The 20,633-nt window shown below is 39.5% G+C and overlaps 1 protein-coding gene across 2 annotated transcripts in view; it reads left to right on the forward strand.

Moving 5' to 3' along the window:
- The window catches only part of CCNY (cyclin Y), a 203,542-nt gene that overhangs the window by 128,988 nt on the left and 53,921 nt on the right, over window positions 1-20,633 (forward strand). For both annotated transcript variants that reach the window (XM_006911377.3, XM_015588939.2), the window contains one exon: window positions 7,300-7,374. In XM_006911377.3, the coding sequence (XP_006911439.1) occupies window positions 7,300-7,374 (75 nt within the window). The remainder of the gene's footprint in view (window positions 1-7,299; window positions 7,375-20,633) is intronic.

Genomic DNA, 20,633 nt, shown 5'->3' on the forward strand with positions numbered 1-20,633 from the left:
GTAGAAAAGGGAATGAAAGGTTGGAAAGACAAATGGAATGGAGAGTCAGAGAGATATTTTGATGGATGTAGAGACACTGAGCATATGAATGAATAAGTCAGACGTGTGCATGGAAAGATGCACACAAACACACATACATCGGGCACAGACTCAGACCAGGAGGCCTGGCACAAGTTATGTGTGGACCCAGAGACACGTACTCACAAAACCACACACATGTATCATCCTCAGGGGCATAGGCAGCCAAAAGTACAGAGTGAAAATAGAAAACAACCAAATCCAAGTGCATTAGCATAATTGTAAAGAATAAACCTGAAATCAGTGGGAATAGAAAAGATGGCTTTAGAATGAACCAGAATTGTAGTACCAGTAGTTGACTTCCACAGCAACAGTGGAAGAATGCTGATGGCAGGTTGCAGGAATTGGGGCTTGCTGGTGGCAGCTGCATGGAGCAAACCAGTGGGGTCAAGCTCTGGATTTTGATCTCATTGGCACTAATTAACGGAGATATAATCACTGATTTTCAGGTAGCACAATAGTAACTAACAAATAAAAATAAACCAATCTGATTTAAAATTAACAGGCTTTATTTGTTTATTTCTTCATTACCTTGCAGTTCATAGCCAGATATAGAAATGTGACTGTCTAAAATTGAAATTAAAGGTTTGAGATTTTGACCATGTCAAATATTTGTCTAAAATAAGAAACTGAACTACCTGGGGCCCAACAGTGCAGGGCAAGGAAGTAGAAAGTGGGAAGTTTCTGTTTTGTGAGGATTATCTTTTGTGTCTGCTATTCTGTTCACCCAGCACATTTTAGGCATTGCCAAACTTATTTGTTTTCCTTCTTACTAGTTTTCTAGACCATAATGACGTCCATTTACACTAGGCGTTATTTTATTGCATGGATTCTTTATGACACTAGCGCTGGTTTAAAAGCTAAGATGAGCAATTGTGGATCTCTGATACTGTGAAATCTGTGAAAGGCAGAAGAAAATTAGTTTACCTGGCATAGGAGAATAATTCTAAATTACACTGGCTAGCACACATACTATTTGGTGTTTTTTAGTTTTGAATAAAGCGATCCTGTCAGACCTTGTACGCAACTGAAACATGGACTATATGAAACATGACTTGAGACAGGAAAGCAGCATGGCTATTTTTCCATTATCACCTGAAAGTCTGATAGTAGACTCTTAGAGTGACCGTTCTGTTAATATTTTTATTTGACTATGTGTCTTAATCATTGTAAAAAAGCAGTGATTCAAACTCTGCTTCCTTAGTACTAGGTAAAAGTCATCTCAAGAGATTCCATAACATTTCTCCTTTTTTATTTTTTAATAACATTTCTTAAAACTGCTCTTCTCTCAAAATATCCCTGCCTCAGAGGCCCATTCTTCTTGTCATTATGGATCATTTTGTCTTTTGTTTTAAGAGGTAGGCGAATCTACATCAGGAACACTGACGTTTTAAACATCATTTTTAGCCAAGACTCTATAGGGAACAGAAAATATGTAATAGAAATAACATGATGCATTTGGAAATAATCTAAATACATGTTTTGTCTCACGATTAACCGACCTTTTGAATAGCCTTTTGAATACCAAGAATGCATTCTTTATGACCATGAAATAGTTCACGTAGATAATAGGAAAGACACGGTGCGATTACCAACCCAAAGTAATCTTTTGACATCAACAGGACTGAACAGAATACCTGGCATATAGTAGCAACTCAGGGCATGTTTGTGCAGCCTAACTGAATTCAATCGAATAGCCTTGCCAGGGAAAAAAAAAAAAGTGGCATAAATTTTTGACTCTAGAAAAGAGTCCAGTGCCTTAAGCGATTTTGTTTTAAGTACACTGTTCCTCTATCTCATAGATTGTGGTCAAATATTTTTTTTCTTTGTTATTCACTTGCTGGTCCTGTGTTCTGATGGTGGCACATACTTCATCTGACCTTGCTGACTAAACTGTAAATTCTCCATTAGCAATTACTAGAGCCTGTGAACATTATAGCACCAAATCCTAATCTTCAAGGAGTCAGAGATTGTCCTCAGGACTTTCTTGAATTTAAAAGTACCAGGATCTCAATTCCCTAAGAAATGGCAAACTTGTCTTATTTTGGCTCCACTGTTGGCTGTAAACAGAAGAGCAACTGGTCTGGTAGACATGTCTGAATTGGATATTAAGGGAGCAGCAAAGTAAGAGTGGGGTGCTGACACTGTCCAAGGCTAGGGAACTGAGTTCTTGGCATTGCCCCGCATCCGGCAGGAAGCACTACTTGCTTATTGTTTTTCACTGATACTTTTCTGTGGGGATCATGAGAGGATTTTTGGATGTTAACAACATCCATCATGGTTGGGATTCCATAAATGCTCTAATATTTCATATGCCAAAGTCCTCCAAAAAAAAAAAAAGACACAAAACAGTAACTTAGTAGCATATTTTTTATTTAACTTTATTATAACAAAATCCTAGTTGAGCAGGAAACTCCCTCATAAAGACTCATTTTCACCAGAAATTTCTGGCCTAACCTCTTCCAGTTCAAATTGTGGCAAGTTTGAAAAATCGTCTCTCTTGCTTATCTTTCTCCTTCCATCAAAACACCAGTGCCTTTTAACTGTGAGACTATACTGTACTCCATATAGTTTTAGTACTTGTTATAGAAGAAGGGCCAGATAATTGAAATAGCATTTAAGATTCAATAGGCGTTTCTTTAATGAAGGACCCAGTGAGAAGTCAGGAGCTATATCATCCAGTAAGCCATGTAGGAAAAATTGGCTGATGTAGGAATAATTGCCTCACTTGAAAGGCTTGTTGAATAAGTCTCTGGATAAGTGATTAAGTGTTGCCTTTGGTATATATATGTATGACCATCCTTGTCATTTTTTTTTTTTCCTTTTATCTTTGATTAGCTATTAAAGCTAAGGTTGGATGCCGTCTGTTTTTATGGGTGCCGATTGGGTTTCTTTGCAAATTTATTGAAATAATTAAACTCAAAATAGTTTTCATTTTGAAGCTAGAAGCTGATTTGAAGAACATGTTGAGTTTTTAATAATTTTAGTGTTCTCTCTTCCCTCCCCTAACTTAATTCTTTTTTTTCTTTTTAAATAATTCTTTTTTTTCAATTTCAGTTGTCATACAATATTATGTTAGTTCAGATGTACACCATAGTGATTAGACATATATCTTATGAAGTGATCATCCTGATAAATCTAGTACCCATCTGACATCATACACAATTATTACAACATTATTGACTATATTCCTTATGCTATGCTTTATACCCCCATAAATATTTTTAAACTTCTAATTTATACTTTTTAAGCCCTTCACCTTTTTCACTCATCCTGCCTCCCATCTGGCAACCATTAAAATGTTCTCTGTATCTATGAGTTTGTTTCTGTTTTGTTTACTTTGTTCTTTAGATTCCACATATAAATGAGATCATTTGGCATTTGTCTTTCTCTGTCTTGACTTACTCCACTTAGCACAATACCCTCTAGGTCCAGCCATGTTGTTATAAATGGCAAGATTTCATTCCTTTTTTATAGCCGAGTAATATTCCATTATACATATGTACCACCTCTTCTTTATCCATTGATCCATTGATGGATACCCAGGAAGTCTCCATATCTTGACTATTGTAAATAATACTGCTGTGAATATATGTTCTTATGTCCTTTTAAAGTAATGTTTTCTTTGGATAAATACCCAGAAGTGGAATAACTGGGTTTTTCTTTGTCTTTTGTTAGAGCCATAGAGAGTCATAAAGTCGACTTTTTTGTAATTATTGCTACTCCAGCTTTTTTTCTTTTTGTTTCTATTTTTATGAAATATCTTTTTCCATCCCTTTATTTTCAGTCTGTGTGCATCTTTTGATCTGAAGTGAATCTCTTGTAGGCAGGCAGCATATGTAAGGCTCTTGTTTTCTTATCCTTTTAGCCATGCTTTGTTTTTATTGGAGCCCCTAATTCATTTACAAAGTAATTGTTGCTGTGTAATTATTGCCATTTTATTATTAATATTTTCAACTTTTCTTCTTTAAAAAGTCCCTCCAACATTTCTAGTAATACTGGCTTGGTGGTGATTAACTTCTTTAGTTTTTTCTTCTCCGGGAAGCTCTTTATCTGTCCTTTGATTCCAAATTATAGCATTGCTAGGTAATCTTAATTATAGGTCCTTGTTTTTCATCACTTTGAATATTTTGTGTGAATCTCTTCTGGCATACAAAGTTTCTGTTGAGAAATCAGCTTACAGTCTTATGGGAGCTCCCTCGTAGGTAACTAGTTGTTTTTCTCTTGCTGCTTTTAAGAATGTCTTTAACCTTTGACATTTTAATTATGATGTGTCTTGGTGTGGGCCTTTTTGAGTTCATCTTGTGGGGTCTGGACTTCTTGGGCTTATATGTCTGAAATTTCCTTTGCCAGGTTAGGGAAGTTTTCTGTCATTATTTCTTGAAATAAGTTTATGATCCCTTGCTCGCTTTCTTCTCCTTCTGGTGTCCCTATGATGTGAATGTTGGTGTGCTTGATGTTGTCCCAGAGGCCCCTTAAACTATCATTTTTTTGGATTATTTTTTTCTTATTGCTGTTCTGATTGGATGTTTACTGCTACCTTATCTTCTAAATCGCTGATTTGATCCTCTGCTTCATCCAATCTGCTGCTGAGTCCTTCTACTGTATTCTTCATTTCAGTTATTGTATTCTTTATTTCTGACTGTTTTTTTTTGTGTGTGTGTGTTTTCTATCTCCATTTTTGTGTTTTCTATTCCTTTGTTAAAGTTCTCACTGAGTCCATCTGCTCTTCTCCTAAGTTCACTGAGCATCCTTATAACCAGTATTTTGATTGTCTCCATTTTGTTTCATTCTTTTTCTGGAGCTTTGTCCTGTCTCCCCATTTTGGCTGCCTCCCTTTGTTTGTTTCTATGTAATAAGTAGGACAGCTATGTTTCCTGATCTTAGTTGAGTGGCCTTATATAGTCGGTATCCTTCTGGTGCCCAGTGGTACAATCTTCCTGGTCACTTGAGTCAGGTACTCTAGATGTGTCCCTTGTATGTGTTTGAGTCCCCTGCTGTTGTAGTTCAGCCTTGGTTGCTGTTTGCATGTCAGTGGGAGAGAGTGCCCCTTGGGCTGATTGGTTGTAAGGACTGGCTGGTGACTACAGTGGAGGAGCTGTTATTCAGGGGCTGACCCTACTGAGCAGGATTTGCTGTAGCAGGGCTGTAGTGCCTACCCAGTCTGTTCTTTAGGTGCATTGTCCTTGGATGTGGCCCCAGTGTGCTGCTCCTCCTCAGCCGGAAGCCGGCCACAAGGTGTGCAGGGGGAGGCATCCTGCTGCAGGCCAAGTTCAGCCACAGCCGGTGTCTTCGCCTGGGGCCACTTCTCATAAGCTACCAAGCAGTCCACAGATGGTTGCCACCCACAGTGGGCTTAGAGAGGTGCCTTGAGAGGTCAAGCCATGAACCAAGGCCAGATAATGCTGGGCTCGAGGCTGCTCAGCAAGAGGTACAGGACATGCTGAGGCCAGTTGCTGCTTGTTTAGGTTTTGAGAACATTGGCCCACAGCATGTGCCAAGATAGGCTGTTTGTATGGAAAAGCCACTAGAGGCCGCTTGGGTAGACCCGCAAGTTAGGAGAGGCGGAGTCTCAGGGAAACATTAGGGTGGGGCGACCAGTGTTAGTCAGGTTGATGGAGATTCAGATATGCGGGCTTCCTGAGTCTGCAAGCTAGGAGGGTGGAGGGCTCAACAAAAGAACAGTAGCCTTTGCTTCTGTCTGGCAGAAAGCTGTCCCTCCAGCCCTTGCCCTGAAACCAGACAGTTCAGTTCCTCCCCAGATATCCCTGGCACTTTTTGAGCTGCCGCCCCAGTACTGAAGCTCAGAGTGAGTTTGTCAGCGGGTAAGTCCATGCAGCGGCCCTTTAAGAGGCACGCTGGGAACTCCTGCAGCCCTCCTGTCTCATTCAGCCACAATCTCCGCTGGTTTTCACATCCAGATTTTGTGGGGCCTTCCCTTCCCAGTACTGGATCCTGGGTTGGGGAGCCTGGTGTGGGGCTGGGACACCTTGTTCCTCTGGGGAACCTCAGATAAGATATTCCTCCTGATTTTTAACTACTACATGCAGGTGTGAGACCAGCCCATTTCATGTCTTCACCCCTCCTACCAGTCTCAAGGTGGCTTCTCCTATATATCTATTTGTAAGACTTCTGTTCAGCTAGACTTTATGAGATTTTCAATATTGGTTGTTCTGTAGTTTAGTTGTAATTTTGATGTGGTAGTTAGATGAGGCCAGCACAATGTCTACCTAGTCTGCCTTCTTGACCTGAATCCTCCCTAACTTAATTCTTTTGTTTTGCTTACCCAGTCTCTCGTTCCCTATGAATCAATTTTTAACTGGAAAACTTCTATTACGGGATTCTTATTGTTTACATATTTTACTGACAAGCCTCTAGCCTTTGGAGATTGCTCTAAGGTAGGGATTACAAAAGCAGATGCCCATAGAGGTTGGAATGTTCAAAAGTGAGGAGCAGCACCTGATGACTGTCAGCAAAGTGATAGGGTTGACCACTGGGGACTGGAGCCTTAGGTCTAACAGTGCTCCAACAGATTGTGGCCAATTGGAATGGAGGCATAGTGTTGCCAAATGATCTGATTTCTCACATGAAGCTGGAAATATGGATTTTTTTTTCCTGGTGGTATATATCTGACACATAAAAGTTATTATATGTTGCCTCAAATAGATAAATTTAAAAATAAAATGTATGGATCAAACAAAGTACATCCACAGCCCAGGTTATGCCCATAGATAGCCAATTTGCAGCCCTTGCTCTAACGGGTAAGTTTTGCTTTTTCAAAAAGTAACAGTGAAGCAGAGTGTGTAGATGCTGATTCTGCTTAAAGCTGAGCTATATTATTTTTCCTTACCTTTAACAAGGAAATATCACTAAACTAGAGTTTAGATGAATCAGTTATAGCATAGAACTCTTAATTGCGTGTTATAACTTTGTTCTGCGAATTTGTAGTATGCTGGGTGTGGAGCAGACTTTTAAAAAGAAAAAGTAGTTTTAGGCTAATAGATCTCCAGCCAAGTATCTAATTTTGATGTATGATTTTCTCAGATTTCTAAATAGCAGTGTTCTCAGTTGAACCTAGAAGAATCTATTAACACAATAACTGTAGGCTTTTTTCCCCAGACTCTTTGAATATATTAGCAATTTAAGGTTGAAAAAATTGAAAATGAATTTTGACTCTGCTCAGTTATCAGATTCATGTATTTTCTTTTTCTTTCTTTAAAGATTTGAACATGGAATTCAATCCTTCGGACCATCCTCGGGCCAGCACAATATTCCTCAGTAAATCTCAGACGGACGGTAGGTTACTGATTTGTTCTCCTTTAAAAAAAAGAAAAAAAAGAAGAATGCCCATGTTGGTAACTAGCCTAAGTCTTGATTTTCCACTAGATGTGTTTTTCAAGGTAAAAGTAGAATCCCCTTTAATAACCTCAAAATATATTGTTTAATGGTGGTTCTCTTGGGTTTTCTTTTGTGTTGTTTGTAGAATTTCCTACTTGAAGCAATTATCCTCATTTTGCCAAACAGCTTTGTCCATTATGTAGCAGTAGTTTCTCGCCTGAGAGTCCGAAATTTTCCTTTGAGAATTGATACCTATATAAATTCTCTAAAGACCAGAAGTATTTATTTTTTTAAACAGTATGTAAAAAAAGCAAATATAATCCTTAAATAAAAGCATCATTATCTCTGTTGTATCATTTGAGAGCTGAATTGAACCTGTACGCTGGGGTAGACCTTTTCTTTTTGCCAAGCTTTGACTAACCAGTTTATTCTGCAGTCTTTGTTTTGTCCTAGGTGTGTGTGGAATTTCTCCTGGGGGGTTTTCTCTCTTTTCAAGACCTGGCTTATCTCACTGTTCTCTGGCCTTTGACTACAAAGGAGAGATAAAACTTATACAACAACAGTGAACATGAACTTTCTCAGTTGGATTCCTGTAGAAAAAAATAGCAGGAGAAATGTGTTAAACGATGTAGTGACCAGGATGTTGTATTACCATGTTAGAGTCCTATATGATTTTATCCCTGACTCCTTTGGCAAATTGCTAACTCTAATTTAGAGAGGATCCTCAGTTGACTAGAACATAATCCAACATATTAAGAAAGTAAGTTTATAATAAGAACTGACAGCTCCTCAATAATGGTTAGGTAACAATTTTGACTTGGTATAATGCAGATATAATATTGGTGATCTTTAAGTAGGCCACTGACTTGATTTGTGAGAATTTGGTGCATTTATACAAAATCAGTGTTTCAAGTGTAAGAATAAATCATTGTAGGCTTTAAATACTTGTAAAGTAAGTTTTGAATGTATTGAGTAAAAACAAAACATGTTCTTCTTGGCCTGGTGAAGTGGGAAACCATTGGGAGGTGTAGGATATTGCAAAGGAAGGAAAGCGACAGTGAGGATAAGGGTTTGGGACAATGAAAAATGAGAAAAACGTTTTTTGCACTTAATGATAGGGCTATGAAAACAAGTTACAAGGTTAGCATATTTCCAGATTTGGTTCTTGCTTCCAGTGAATTCAGCCAACATTCTGAAAATTTTCTATTGAGATTCACGTGGAATTGCATTAGAGCCTCTAAGTAGATGACACATACCTTGATTGTCATGGTAAAAGGAAACTCAGGGATTGTCTGACCTGACAGAAAGATTGCTCTAGAAAGGGGTGAGGAAGTATGCATCTTCCCCTTAACCTCTACTCCAAGTCTCATTCCCACTTCCTTTACTGGAGTATCAGGGTATCAATTACTCTGACCCTTCTGCTTATTGCTTGTTTCTCTTTAAATGCTGGAACTTTCCATTCAGTATGTAAACCTACTTGAGTCTCACAGGTTAAGCACAAGAAAAGTAATAACCAACATCTTCTCCCTGAGGTATTGCTCTCTCCTCTCCTCTGTTTAATGAAAGCTTCTGTACCTTCTCTGCTTCTCTTTCCATTCACTGTTCCACTGGAATCTTCCAACACCACCATTCTGTGGAGACTGGTACAGTTGCCTGGGAACCTTTGTCCTCTCTTAGCTCTTGACCTCTTATGTATTGCTTGGTGCCATTGATTATTCCTTCTCTTTTGGCTTCCTGTCTTCACCCAGGCCAATTTGTTGAAAATAAGCCCATCTCATCTTTAGAAATCATTAAAAGAAATAGGTTTTAAAAGTAGGCAAATTTGATACCTTTAATGAGTTAATTCTTTGGTGAACTGATTATCAGAGAATTGGCTATTTGGGAAATTTGTCCTGAGATATTCTTTTATTTAAGGTCCTCAGATATCTTAATCAATCTTTTCTCTATTCATCCCTTTAATGTTAGTATTTTCTAGGGTTCTCTCTTCTCTTTTGGGTCTGCACAGTTTCTCCCAGCTTCCATCCCAACTGTAGTGTAGCCAGATTTTTCTCTGCAGTATTCAGAACCCATAGATCCAGTTACCTACTGGACATCTTTACAACGAAAGTTATAGGTTCCTCTCACTCACTGTGTCCCAAACAGAACTTAGTAACTGTAGTTAACCTCCTGCATTTCCCACCCTGACCAGGTCCCCAAGCCAGGGATGGCCTAGAATTTTCCTGGACTCTTCTCTTTTCTCAGTTTTCACATTTGGCAGTGGCGCTGTAGCTCATTCACATTGGCTTGTGGGAGCTGATTGTGCAGATTTCTTCCAGTCTCCAAATTCAGTGACTTTATATTGGAAGTTTGAAATGGCCATTATGGGAGTTTTGACACCATAAAAATTGACAAATGCTATAAGTCAGGGCATTCTTTCTTTTTCTTTTCTTTTTTTTTTTTTTTTAAAGGCAGCACACTATTGCATCCAGGTGATTAGTGGTATATTAATTTTTACCTCTTAATAATCCCTTGAATCTGACTGTTCTTTCCTAGTCCCATTGCTGCCCCTTTAGTTCAGACTCATAATTCTCACTTGGGTTACCGCAGCAGCCTCTGGACTTCCCTTTGACCATATCCCTTTCCATTCCTATGTCTATGCTGTTGCTAGGTGAAGGAAACTTTCTGCAGATTAAATATGATTATGTCACTTGCTTGCTTAAACATTTTTAATGGCTCCCAGTTGCTTTAGAATTCAATTCCAAATGTCTTAGCATGATATACAGGGCCCTTGGTGATCTCATCATGTGCATTTCCCCACCTTGCTGCTTGCCCTCATGTTCTGCACTCACCCATGTTCCCCTTCTGTCTTCATACATCTCATTTCTTGCATCTTCAAGGCTTATTCCTGTTATCACTTCTTCCTTGAATGTATCCTTGACCCCTTAGGCTCGATTAAGTAGGCCTTTGGTGAGCTCCCGTAGTAGCTTGTGAGTGCTTTTTTCTTCATAGTCTGAACCATATTGTGGTATTTAAAACTATTTCCTTATCTGTGTCAGCAACTATCTCCTAGAGGAAAGGCAAAAACTTACATTTCTATTGGAAGAACACCCACCCCCTTCTAAGAATACCAGAGCAGTTCTAAATTGTGGGTCCCACCTCCATTCTTTTTTTAATGGGGAGAAATGTTGTAATCTGCAGTTGTAAGGTACACAACTCCTTTGAGGTCCCTTTCTTTTGAAACTGGTCATCTCTTTTCAGGTTGATGTGGTCCTTCAGCAGTTTAGAGTAGGTTTGTGGGTAGGAGGCTACTGTTGGAGTGATGACAGTTATATTAGGGCAGCTGCTGCCTGAGACCACAGCCATGTGCTCTTGCCTTCATAGCTCTGCTCTACAGACCTCTCATCCTCTTTCTTCCCAAGCACTCAGTGGTTTCACAAACAAGCTCTGTCTGCTCTGCTCCACACCTGCCAACTGTTCATTGTTCTGATGTAGATGATACCTGCATTAAGTCATTAGGAGTTTCTTAACTGTTAAATTCCTTTCCCTCTGATATCAAAGTGATTTAGGCTGGCCTTGAAACCTTTTCTCAGTGTTCAAAAGGAGACTGGAAACATAAGAGAATGATAATGGAGCGCTTGCCTAATTAGACCTCCCTCAGCTGGCTGAAGTTAGGGATGTCCTGTCCAAATTCAGAGTGACTGCTGTCAGTCATGTTTTTACACAAATCGGATGTAATTGTAGAATTTCTTTGTATGAGAGCCATTCAACAAAGAACCAAGGGTTCCTCATGGGGTGGGGTGGTGGTGGAGTTGCCAGGTGAGAGAAAAATTGGTTCACTTGGCCTACGTTGACTGTTGATGCTGTCATTTTTGCTTGTGGGGAAGAATTGCTGTCCCGAATATATTTTCCTTTTTTGTACTGTTTTAATTCACTGTTTTCAAAGATATGAGAGCCTTCCGCTAAGTACCAGGAGAAAGCAGCCAAACTATATCTTTTTAATTTTAATTAATATGGTTTTTAGAGGTTCATCTTTAAAATTCTATGTGTTTCTCAAGAGTTTCTTGAAATAATTAAAGGAATAAAAACCACTGTCCCTTGAATGACTTAAAGCCGAAGAAGAAACATTAAAATTCAAAAACAAAAATATGAGTCATGATTTGTTTGTTTGTTTTTGCACATTCTTTCAGAAATACTGAAATTGAAAAGATATTTTGTGGCCTTCCTTTGTTTGGGGTCATGTTTTTGTTCCTGGGCAGCTTTGAACTTGTACATCATGAGAAGACCAATCTTTTTGTACTCCTTTTATCTGGCATTTAGCAGTAGCCGATCCTTGTGCCCTGTTGGGGATCGCTTCCATCAAAGCGTTCCATGCCCTTCTTGTTGCCATGTCTCTGTTTTATAACTTCCCCAGTTCTTTATCACTGTCTTGTGCACTTGTTCCAGGATGCCCCTCACCATCTCCCTGTCAGTCACTCTGTGCATTCCCCCCATAGCTTATCAAGTCCTGTAGGGAATACATTTGCAGTTAGATACTGAAGAATCCACAGGAGCTCAAAGCTTTTATATCATGCTTTCTTTCCTTTGCTTATGCACCATGGAAAATAATTTCGAAAAACTATGAATTCAAACATTTTTATGTTAACTGTAAAAATTTTCATCCTTTCAAAGGATGTAATTTCTGATGTATTCATTGATACTTTGAAATAAAACTATCCTTCTTTTAAAAAAATGTTTCAGGTAAAATCTCAATACTATAGTGATTGAATAATCCACTATCAGTCATTTAAAAACATATGAATATACGATTTAACAGTTGGACATTGCATATTATTCCTTTTTCATCTTGAACTTGTATTCTCTTGCCATTTTCTCCATAGAATTTTATCCAAATATATTTTGATTTCTAGAAGTCATTTATCACACCATTATACTTCTTTTCTATGAAAATATAGATCTAAATTTAAATTTTTATTTTTCATAATTGTAACTTAATAAATGTTAAAAATAAGTTTTAGATTGAGGTATCATTATTATTATCATCAGCCCTCAGTTGATCAAAACAATACAAACATTAAAATTTGAATGAATAATAAATAGAAAAATGAAATAATTTTTAGAAAAGTACTTCTTACTAAGATGCTTCTTTGGATGACTAGAATGAGCTGCTGGCCATCGTCAAATTCTTCATTCTTATAAGTGCTGAGGAACTTTGTTCATGTGCATAAATAGAAGGGAATAGAAGGAATTTTGGTACAATAATACATACCCTAAATTCTTTCTACTCCATCTAATTTATATATCATAAAATCTCCAAGGAATTTGTCGTCTCAAATAATTTCTAATAACCAGCTACAGTTCAATCTTGTTCTTCAATTTTGTTGACAGTAAGAAATTGGAATCCACTGTGCTTCACACCTGCCAACCGTCCATTGATTTGCAGAAGAGTTTCTCACCCAGTTATAGTAGCTTCTTACTTTTGCATGTTCTAGGAAGTACACCAAAGAGGCTTTACCAGACATACAAATAATTTATATCTGCTACTCTTTTCATTTGGTGGCACCTACTTTAACCTACTTTAACCTACACACTCAGGAGCCATTGGAAAATGAATCTTATTCATTTCAGAACACTGTCCCTGATTTCTTTGACCCCGTTGCAGTCTGCATATCCCTCTGTAGGAGCCGTGAACTTCATCATGTTGTTATGATTTATTGTATGTCTTTTGTACCTTACATCTGTATGCCATGTACAGTGACTAACTCATAGAAGGGATTCAAGTTTATGTTGAATGAACGATCCCCACCTGTGCTTTTTCTCTGAACTAATGTTTTTAGGTTTTCTTTTGATTTAAATGTTTTTATCAAAATGTTACATATCCTTCATCTGGCCTTGTTGGCAAAGCTAGGGATCATTGTCAAACCAGGCATATTTGATATATTTTCTGTCAAAAAGGTCTGATTTCATTTTTTTCAATTCATATAACGTGTCAATACACATGCCCATGATCATTATTGCTCTTCTAATCCTGATAAAGGCCAGATGGTTGTCATGTGGTACATGCCTGGCCACCAGCCTACTATGTCTTCCAGCTTGGTCTGTGCTCTGTTCCCCTAGGCCTCTCCCTTGGAGCCTGTGTCTTTGATGGGACTCTAACCACTGAAGAGGCATAGTCTCCATGGAAATCGTCACCACTGTGTGACCCCTGCAGATGCAGAGCCAGAAGTCCTCCCCAAGCCCGTAGTAGAAATGTCCACAAGGCAGGGCAGACTCCAGGCTGTGCTGCAGGCTACGGAACCTGGAGTAAAGGCGGCTGCCTCACCCCTGTGTCTGCTTGTCTCTCTGTCAGATGCCCTGGGAGAGTTCTTTCATGTGAGATGGGTGCATGTCCAGGGTGGATTGGGATGCCTTTTTCTGTGGAACAGGAGAAGAGTCCTTGTGAAGGAGGAAGTGAGGAGGGAACCCCTGCTCATGCCTCACCATCTTCCAGACTTTGAATACCTGGTTTCAAGACCAGCTGCTCTAGTCCAACCCTGAGTTATTCTTTGACCAGATCATTTCAGGGATAGAATTACAGAAACTACTATTGCCTTACCTTTTTTTCTCCCCTAGTCTGGGGGAGTAGATGCTCAAGAAATAATCAGAAGTGGAGAGTATTGAAAAGTCAGTGCATAAGTGCTGGACTGACTGTGACCATCTCTAGACTGTGGCCAGCCCCAGCCTGCGGCCAGCCCCAGCCTGCAAAGGATCATCCTTTGTCTCCAGTTTGGCAACCAGACTCCAGGACTGACCTTAGGCCCTTGCCTGTCCTTAGTTAGCTTATAGTCAGGTAATCTCCTGTGTTATAATTTCCTGTACTTTGACAGTAATCATACTTGTCACCTCATAAGATTGTTGGCCTGAGGCAATAGGATGATGTCTTGGGCACACAGTAAGTGCTCAGTGTCTATTCTTCTTTTACCTGTGAATCAAGTACTTGGGTTTCTCAGTGCTAACACCTAGGACTCCCCTGAGCCATCCTTTCCCAGGACCTCAGACAAGGGGACACCACCCCCATTTTGGCACTATAAACATGTGTTCTCCATTCATAGTTCCCACTGTTTAATAGACACCCCATCTGGCAATCCTACAGACCTCTCAGGATTGTCATGTCCAAATCAGAAGTCATCATCTTTTCTCTCTTGCCTGCCTCCTCTCCCCATCACCTATTTTTTTTTTTTTTTTTAAGGAAAAACCCTCTGTCAGTCCAGGTCCCCAGACAGCAACCCAGCAGTCCTGTGATCAGTGTCTTCCATCCCATCTGTTCCCTAGATACCCCTAGCTGTCTCTTCCTTTTCTTCTTCCTTCCTTCAGCCCATGACTAACAGCACGTCTCCCTTTCTTGGTCTATGACTACAGCCATTTCCCAGCCTCCCTATCTCCATCTCTTTTTTCACTTTTCCTTCACGTGGCTGCCAGAAGGAGCGTTCTAAAATGTAGTTCCAGTTGGCCCCTCCTACTCACACTGTCTTCCATCAGTTCCCACTCATCCACAGGTGAAAGGCAGCTGGCTCATGCAGCATCACCCTGCAGCCCTTTCTGCCTTCCCTGCCAATCCTCTTCTCTTCGCTGTGTGTCCCCAATTCTGTCTGAGCGGCTCTGGTCCCTCTGCTTTGTTGCCCTGCAGCTGACTTAGCAGCCCCTGTCCACGATGTCATGCCAGCCCAAAGCCAGCCTCTTTATGGGGTTTCTGACGTCCACATTTCCTCTATTCCCATAGACACGTTTCCCCATCCGTAACATTTTTGAAATCAGGACAGGCCATGTCTTATCCAAAGTTCATTGGCAGGATTTCTTTTTCTTTCTTAGTGGCAAATAGAATAAAGATGTACCATAAAATCAGTGACATTAAATTCAGTGTAATTTGTTTTTTCCTCTACTGTGGAGGTGTCTTTTTTATGGTTTATAAATAAAGGAAGAGTGGGTATATTTATCCACTAAATTCCATGTTGATTTAGGATACAGACTGTGTCTTCCTCTTTTTGCATCCTCTGCACCAAGCTCAGAGGCTAGCACATATAACCTTAAAGAGAAGAGGGATTACATAAATGAAGTAATGAAAGAATGAAGGCAGGGAGTCATAATCCGTCCGCAGCAGATATGCCATGGCACTGTGACAGTCTCCCTGCCTAGGTGGCTTTCTGTTTTATGCTGCAACATCACTTTATTTCACCTTCCCTAACTTCATCAAGAAAAGACACATCAGTATTTGGGGAGAAAGGGAATGTAGGTTTCTTAGGCTGGGCTGTTATTTGGACTTCCCTCTTTCAGGTCTGAACCTCACATGACCGTCCTACCGTCAGGACCACATTCCCAGCTCTGCAGTCATCTCTTGAGGTGCACGAGGTAGGGATCGGTGTGGGGTCTCTTGGCCATGCTAAGCCCTGTAAGTTAAATGGATGAGGGAGGGAGCTTTGTGGCTTGTATTTCTTGGAAGCATCACCCTGCTGCAATGTCTGATCTCTTGGGCCTTCCAGTCTAGAGAAAGCTGCTTGCACAGTACAGACTGAGCTGAAATCAAATTAGACTGAGAATGTCATTTTTTTCTCAATATGCCTTTTACTGTATCTTCTCTCCTGACTTATGCTTTCCTCAGACTCAGTCGTCGGGGAAATTGCTCAGTGAGCATCTACTCTTGGCCAAGGCGGGGTGGGGGAGTGGGGGGTGGGGGGGTTCACCACAGCTGGGGTGGAGCTTGACGTCTTCTCCACCACAGTTCTGCTGTTAGCGCCTTCTGACCTGTTAGTTGGTAGCGATAAAGTCTTATTTTCAATAACTTACTTTTCTGTTCTCAGTTTTGAACTATGAGGACCTTCCAGCCCCTTTCAGTTATCACTGGCTAACCTGTACCTTTCACAGCTTTTCATGTTTATATCCTACCTTCATGATTTCTGTATTTGGTCAGCTGCCCTGTGACATCTGGGGAGGCAACTGAATTCCACTGATAATCTAAGTTACCATGTAAGAACAAGTAACAGCTTGGAATGATTTCCTGAAGATAGTGATGATTAAACGCACAGCCTTCTGGAATCAACCCGCTGGAGCCTGCAAGCTTTAAATCCATCACTCTTCATGTGATCTTGTGCACGTGATCCAGATGGTCTTCCTAAACAAGTTTTTTTCATGTGTAACATAGAGTTAGTATCTCCTTCCGAGATTGTCAGGAGTACTGAATGTGTAATCTCTCAAAGCTGTGAGCACAGTACCCAAGGCAGCTTCAGTTCTCAGTAAGTGCAGTCCTTATCTGAAGTGTAGGTTCTCATTTGTTCAGTTGGATTGAATTTCTTCCCTCACCTGGGTCTCTGCCATCATCTTAGCTTGTCTTAGGAGTTGAGTCCTAAGTCTGAGCAGGAGGATAAGTGACGAATACTAATGGAAGGATGGAGGTGGTCTCTGGGCTCTGCTGTGCCCAGGTCCTGGGCTCTGCTCTGCCCATGTCCATCTTTTTCTGTCTGTGTTTCCTTGATACGAACAGATTAACACCCCCGCACTCCCATACCCCCGCCCCCATTTCAGAGTTTCTTCCAAACACCCTGGAAGCAAACCAAGAAGAGGTCAGGTATGAAATGTCAGCAGCACACATTCCATAGAAGTCTTTTATAAAAGTATACACAGCAGTTCAAATCTCACCTAAAAAATCAAATGATAACCTTACCACCATGTTCCAGAATAGATTTCTGGTGAGTTAACTAGTTGTAGGTTAACTGTGATGATCATACAGTTGACCCTTGAACAATGTAAGAGATAGGGATGCTGACCCCTTGTACAGTCAAAAATCCATGTATAACTTTTGACTCCCCAAAAGTTAACTATTTATAGTCTGCTGTTGACCGGAATCCTTACTGATAACATAAACAGGCAATTAATACATATTTTGTATGTTACGTGTATTATATACTGTATTCTTAAAGTAAACTAGACAGAAGAAAATGTTAAGAAAAATCATAAGGAAAATAGATTTACAGTAGATTTACAAATTGTTGAAAAAAATTTGTGTATAAGTGGACCCACACAGTTCATACCTGTGTTCTTCAAGGGTCAGCGTAATCATAAACATCTAGAAACAATGTAAGTAAATACTAATCTCAATGGGGAAGGAAGCATAAAACAGCAATGGAAGAAGTTGCCTAAAAATGAAAACCTGTGTCAAAATGTATCCTAAAGTTAAAATGGGAAAAATATTGTAGTACATATGACAAAGAATTAATACCTTTATATATTAAGGAATTATTATACAGCCAGTGAAAATGCTAACACACCAGCAGAAAAATGGGCATTATTACTGTTGGCATGTTTATGTGTGTGCATGTATATAACCACATGTTTATATATAAATGTTAATTTGCAAAAATGCATGTAATATCTGTATAAGTATGTATAGAGAAATAACTCCCTTTGAGAAAATGCACACCAGAATATTAATAGTGGTTATCTCTGGGTTGTTGGATGATTTATTTTTCTTTCTCTGATTTCCCAAATTTAAATTTGTATTTGTATTTTTTCTCTATACTGGTCTGTATTTTCCATGAGAAAAAACTTTTGAAAGAATCCACTTTATTTAGGTTTCTGGGCTTCTGAGGAAATCCTGTGGCCCTGGGTTTTTTCCTCGGTAAACAGGAAACATCTGAAGTTAGTTGACAGTTTGTTAGATGGATACTTGCTCTTCGAATGGTTTCTCCTTATGCTCTTACCTACTCTGCCTCCTGTTCTCTCCCTTGGAATGTGTGCTCTACATGACTGGTCTGCCCCAGACATCTTTGAAATTTTTTCTTTTCATTTTTGTTTCGTCTGCTGTGCTTATTTAGACTTCACTTTGAACGTACAGATTGTCCCTCTGTGCCTAGGTTTAGAAATAAACACAGGTCCAGAACACTGCAGAATAGACCAGAGTTGTTGGGAGGAGCTGTCCTCCTGGCATGCAGGAGGTGTGCTTTTGTGGGGAAGTGACCTCATCTGGATGCCTAGTACAGGGCCCAAAGGCGTGGGGTGAATGTTCCTACCATAGTGCCAATCTGTGTCCTAGTCACAACTTACCTCCTTGTCAGGCCATGAGGTCAGCAGGGCAGGAACCTCAGAGCATCTTTGCATTTACCTCACTGGGTGCAACAGTTGTGTTTTGAGTTAAGCGAATAATTGAATTCATTGAATTATTGAAAACTGAGAATTATATGGTAATCTCAAACTCGTCTTAAGAAAAATTAATATTGAATTTTGATTGTTCAAAGCCTGATCTGTGCTGCCTACAAGAAAAAAGAAAGGAAAATAAAACCTTTTCTTTTGAACCAGATTTTTGTGGTCTACATTGGCTTTGCTATCTCAATAATCAGTTTTACATCTCAAGACAAAATTCTATAGTTTTTTACCTTACTGTCAAGGCCTCTTGTGTGGCCTGCCAGTCCTTCACATCCAGTGTCATTAATAAACTAAGTAATTTTTCTTTGTGGACTAGCTTAGTTCTATTCATATCAGATCCTAATTATCTGTTGTCAAATAGAACTCATTTCCTTCAGATTCCATCACCAGTGACACTGTCCTTGGAGGGAGGGTAGTGCAGAGAAAGGAGCCTGAGGAGCCCAGTACACTGTCTTCCCCCTTCTGGTCACTCCATGTCTGGGTGGCTTCCTCATTTTCAAAAAAAAAGATGTTGGATTACATCTTAGGTAATGGTGGCTGACATTTGCCATTGGAAAGCCTTTTTTAGAAATGGAACAAAGTAATTTTTTAAATGTCTGTCTGTAAAAGAGGTTAGCTGAAATTGCACTTAGGTTATTAACAAGTCCTCAATATTTAGGCATTAGTTTTTTTCAGAAAGTTGTGTTTTTAAGCGTGGGAGTGTTTCAGGCAACCTAAGTGAAGTTTGTTTATCCCTTATTGCTAACTCCTCACTCCCCTTTTTATCTGGAGAAGACTTTTGATGCCAATGGTAGTGTTTTTGTTGATTTCAGATGGCTTATTTTTAAAGCCTCTAGTACATTTTCTGTGTCAGTCATTATGGACTGTTGCATTAGCTAATTAAAAATCCTCTTAACAAAACCATCATACGTGGGATTAAAGGAGACAGCTATTATTCTCCCAGGAAAGATTCATAATCCACATCAATTTATTGCCTGTGTTCCCAACAAAGCAAAATATGGCTGTTAGTGTTCTTAGTTATGTAGGAACCTGAGAACTCCAGAGATTTTGATAGATATGTTATTAGTAAGCAAAAATATTAATATTTAAAAATGATTAAAGCCAGCATAAGAAATGAGTTGGCATATTGCTTATACCATTACATAAAACAAAATGGCGCTAAAGCCATTTGATTTCAGAACTGATTAATGGTCATAGTGGTTTCAAATTTATTTTAAATTTGAAATTTTATATTTAAATTTATTTTAAAAACATTTAGAATTGGGTAATTTTATTTATTATTATTATTTTTTTTTATTTTTATTTTTTGGTAATACCACTGTAAGAGATTCCACTTATTACGTTTCTCCCTATTGTAGTGTCTTAGTCCTGCTCCAGCTACCTTAGGAGGAAAGAAATAATTAATTGTAAAGAGTACCAGGGTGTCTCAGAAACCTTATGAGTCATTGGAACTGAAGACTAGAGCCATTAAGAATTACCTACCTTCTACCCATCACCCCACTGCCCTCTGTTCTTCTGTGCATGCCAACTGTGTTGGGGTCCTTAGAACCATCCCCAGTTTCAGCAATTCAGTAGGAGAATCATAGCACTCATAATATAGTGGTACTCATGGCTTTGACTTACTAAGAAGGAGGTATACAAAGCAAAATCAATACAAGGAAAAGGTTCATGGGTGAAGTCCAGAGGAAGACAGGTACAGACTTCCAACAGTCCTTTCCAAGTAGAGTCACATAGGATGTACCAGATTCCCTCAGTAACGGCTTGTGGCATGTTGTTAGCCAGGGAAGCTCCTTAGAGACCCAGTGCCCAGGATTTTTCTTGAGGATTAGTTAGGCAGGCAGCCACTGCCTGGTATGGACCAAAATTGCAGACTGTCAAGGAAATCAGGTGCTCAGCATAAATCATATTGTTTGTACAGTTTAGGCACAGCAAGCCAGTCTTATCAGTTAGGGAATGGTGGGAACCCTCCCAACATCCATGTTCCCAGACACCAGCTAAGGGCCTCCCTTACAAGCAGGCCTTTTTGGGGATGGCAGTCAGACCTGCTACGTTAACTTTTTTACATAGCA

This window comes from Pteropus alecto, unplaced genomic scaffold, assembly GCF_000325575.1.
Source record: "Pteropus alecto unplaced genomic scaffold, ASM32557v1 scaffold204, whole genome shotgun sequence".
In the NCBI taxonomy this organism is placed as follows: domain Eukaryota; kingdom Metazoa; phylum Chordata; class Mammalia; order Chiroptera; family Pteropodidae; genus Pteropus; species Pteropus alecto.